This window comes from Salvelinus sp. IW2-2015, unplaced genomic scaffold (assembly GCF_002910315.2).
Source record: "Salvelinus sp. IW2-2015 unplaced genomic scaffold, ASM291031v2 Un_scaffold5277, whole genome shotgun sequence".
Lineage (NCBI taxonomy): Eukaryota > Metazoa > Chordata > Actinopteri > Salmoniformes > Salmonidae > Salvelinus > Salvelinus sp. IW2-2015.
The window spans coordinates 3,353-6,931 of NW_019946542.1; the positions used below are offsets into that span (position 1 = coordinate 3,353).

Below are 3,579 nucleotides of genomic sequence, written 5' to 3' on the forward strand. Positions count from 1 at the left end.
AATATCATGGAACTACCACAGACATTGGTATTTGGAATATACAACCCAAAATGACTCTTTTATAAAACAAGTTTATACCTTCTTATGCCTTCTCCTAGTCATTCTATTCCAATCCAGACAAATCATTCTGTATCAACACCACATGTATCTTTTGTTGTAATTGCTTCTTTCATGTAACAATACTCTGGCATTACTTATCTGAGATAAGTAATGCCAGAGTATTGTTACATGAAAGAAGCAATTACAACAATTGTATAACAAAACCATATCAAACCTGTTTGTCAAAATGGGGAATAAAAACATAGGAACTATGAACACCTAAACTTCAGAGTTAAAATAAATGTAGCTGTCACTTTGAACCATGGATAAAAGAAAGCATAAATTATTGGATTAATTAAGGAATTAACAAGTGGCAGAAAGCTGATGATGGATGCTGAAACATTTTCACCTAAAAATGATAGAACGAAAGTAAAGAGAGATGGAGTCCAACAAATGAGATAGTTGAAAACAACAATAGATAGAGTTTTTGTTGCTTTTCTCTCAGACTTATTTGCCTGTACAGTTTTAACACCAGACACACTGGCAACCTCTTTTGAAAATACCTTTCTGGCCTGTGATGTGGCCACCACAAAGATTTTCAAGTAAAGTGTTATAATAATAGAGCAAGGGACAACCATTTGAAATACAAGGCTAATGTAATTACCCCACATAAACTCTTCAATAATAAAACATTCTTTCAAACACCTACTGGGTGCCTTTACATTTACAAAGTTTTTTATAATAGCAGCATTGTGTATGATACAACAACACCAGTTGATGGATATACAACAGATCATTCTTGTTATTGTTATTTTAGAGTGGTACAATAAGGGATCACACACAGCAACATAGCGGTCAATAGATATCAAGACCAAATTGCCCAGAGATAAAGAAGTACATAAACAAGTGATGTAGAATTGAAACACACAGAAATGTTCTCCAAAACCCCAGCATGATTCCATTATTGCTACCGTCGTTACTGGTAACGCAATCAATCCCACCAGGAGATCTGACACAGCCAGAGAGAGGATGAGCAGGTTGGTTGGAGTGTGGAGCTGCTTGAAGTGAGAGATGGAGATGATCACCAGTACGTTCAAAAATACTGTAACCGCTGAAAACAATGAGATGAAGATGTAGATTGCTAAGTGAATTGAAGTCAATGGTGAAGCCTTTCTGCAAGAAGAGTTTCTATCTTGAAAACAGTATTGAACATCTTCATGTTTCTCCATTTGTAGTAAAATATCAAAATGCTGAGATCCTCCTGCTCCTGCTTGGTCCTGTGTGTGACCCTGTCAGGTCAGCCTTCTGACAAACTCTGAGCTCTGCCTCTCTATTTATCCCTGAGTGACTGCCTCCCAGGAGCCTCTCTGCACACACACAAACACACACATGTGCGAGTGTGAGCCCACAAATGAACAAACTTTTAAATAAACAAAACATTTATGAAAACATGATGTAATGTATGACAGGATAGGATGTTGCTGTGCCCACCTAGCCTGTCCTTCAGTCTTACTGATTGTTAGATATTTTATTTATTTATTTATTTCACCTTTATTTAACCAGGTAGGCAAATTGAGAACACGTTCTCATTTACAATTGCGACCTGGCCAAGATAAAGCAAAGCAGTTCGATACATACAACAACACATGGTTACACATGGAGTAAAACAAACATACAGTCAATAATACAGTGAAAAATAAGTCTATATACAATGTGAGCAAGTCAGGTAAGGGAGGTGAAAGGCAAACAAAATATATATATAAATAAATAAAAATATAAAAAAGGCCATGGTGGCGAAGTAAATACAATATAGCAAGTTAAAAAATATAAAAAAATATAAAAAAAAACACTGGATGGTTGTTTGCAGTGGAAGAAAGTGCAAAGTAGAGATAGAAATAATGGGGTGCAAAGGAGCAAAATAAATAAATGATACAGTAGGTAAAGAGGTAGTTGTTTGGGCTAAATTATAGATGGGCTATGTACAGGTGCAGTAATCTATGAGCTGCTCTGACAGCTGGTGCTTAAAGCTAGTGAGGGGATAAGTGTTTCCAGTTTCAGAGATTTTTGTAGTTCGTTCCAGTCATTGGCAGCAGAGAACTGGAAGGAGAGGCGACCAAAGGAAGAATACACACTCAGATATGAGTGTAAAGGTAAATTTTCTCAAATTCTGAGCATTATAATGAGGACGATTTTGTTCTCCTATTTCCACAATGTTTTATTAGTAGCCAGAGATGTGAATTTACAATTATGCCAATCATGGTTATTTCATTTATAACACAGGAATTGGCTGATTCAAACAAATACTTTTTAAGTAGGTTAGAAGCAGGACAGTGAGACAGATCTGGGTCAGACAGACAGGCAAGTCCTACCAGGACCTCTGCCTCTTCTCAGTGGGATGAGTCTGGAGTGTCATCTCTCTCCAGTCCCCAGAGGGAACCAGACTTACAGCCTGACCTGGTCAAGAGGCCAGGGGAGAGAGAGGAAGTCTTCCCAGGTGACGCAGTGTGAGGAGGACCCCAGCAATACTGCACAGAGTCACCCGAGCAGGAGCACATACAGGAGGTGAACTCCGACCCCTATCAGTTTTGACATTTTTTGTTTTGTTTCCCACACAAAAGAAGGGTGAGATGGGATGCATTTGACAGCAAACTTATCCACATATTTCATGTTACGTTGCTGATAGAAAAAATAGCATATCTTTAGAGGAAGACGCATGATCGAAAGCAATACTTTGATATTATTATGGGGCAACAGGTTAGCCTAACAGTTAAGAGTGAAAGGTTCTGCCCCTGAGCAAGGCAGTTAACCTCCAACATCGACTGCTCCCGGGCACTGATGACATTGATTAAGGCAGCCCCCCGCATCTCTCTGGTTCAGAGAGGTTGGCTTAAATGTGGAAGACACATTTCGGTTGAATGCATTCAGTTTTGCTACTGACTACGTATCCACTTTCCCTCAATAATTTCCATCTGTCATTGTATGGACTTCTCATAGAGTTGACTCTGTCTCGTCTCAGACCTAATTCTGGTTATCAGATGGAGAACAAAAGGGCTTTCTGATAACAAAGCATAGTATGCAGTAACTAGACCTTTGGCAGACCTTGTAAATAAAGAATGCTCTTTTAAATGGAGAATGGAACGATGGCCTCATTCAATCAAATTCAATCAAATGTATTTTAATAGCCCTTCGTACATCAGGTAATATCTCGAAGTGCTGTACAGAAACCCAGCCTAAAACCCCAAACAGCAAGCAATGCAGGTGTAGAAGCACGGTGGCTAGGAAAAACTCCTAGAAAGGCAAAACCTAGGAAGACATAGAGAGGAACCAGGCTATGAGGGGTGCCAGTCCTCTTCTGGCTGTGCCGGGTGGAGATTATAACAGAACATGGCCAAGATGTTCAAATGTTCATAAATGACCAGCATGGTCAAATAATAATAATCACAGAAGAATCACTGTACACATTATGTACAGGACCAGCAACCAGAGAGGACCCTCACCGTCTGTTTCAGAGGACCCCCTAGTGCACAGCCACATGGAGGA

At 39.3% G+C, this 3,579-nt stretch overlaps 1 protein-coding gene across 1 annotated transcript; it reads right to left on the minus strand.

Moving 5' to 3' along the window:
* Nucleotides 1-308: 308 nt before the first annotated feature.
* LOC139026622 (trace amine-associated receptor 13c-like) lies at nt 309-1,377 on the minus strand. Its single transcript, XM_070441951.1, has one exon. It carries the CDS (start codon nt 1,266-1,268, stop codon nt 309-311), a length of 960 nt encoding a protein of 319 aa, XP_070298052.1. The 5' UTR covers nt 1,269-1,377.
* Between the last annotated feature and the right edge of the window lie 2,202 nt (nt 1,378-3,579).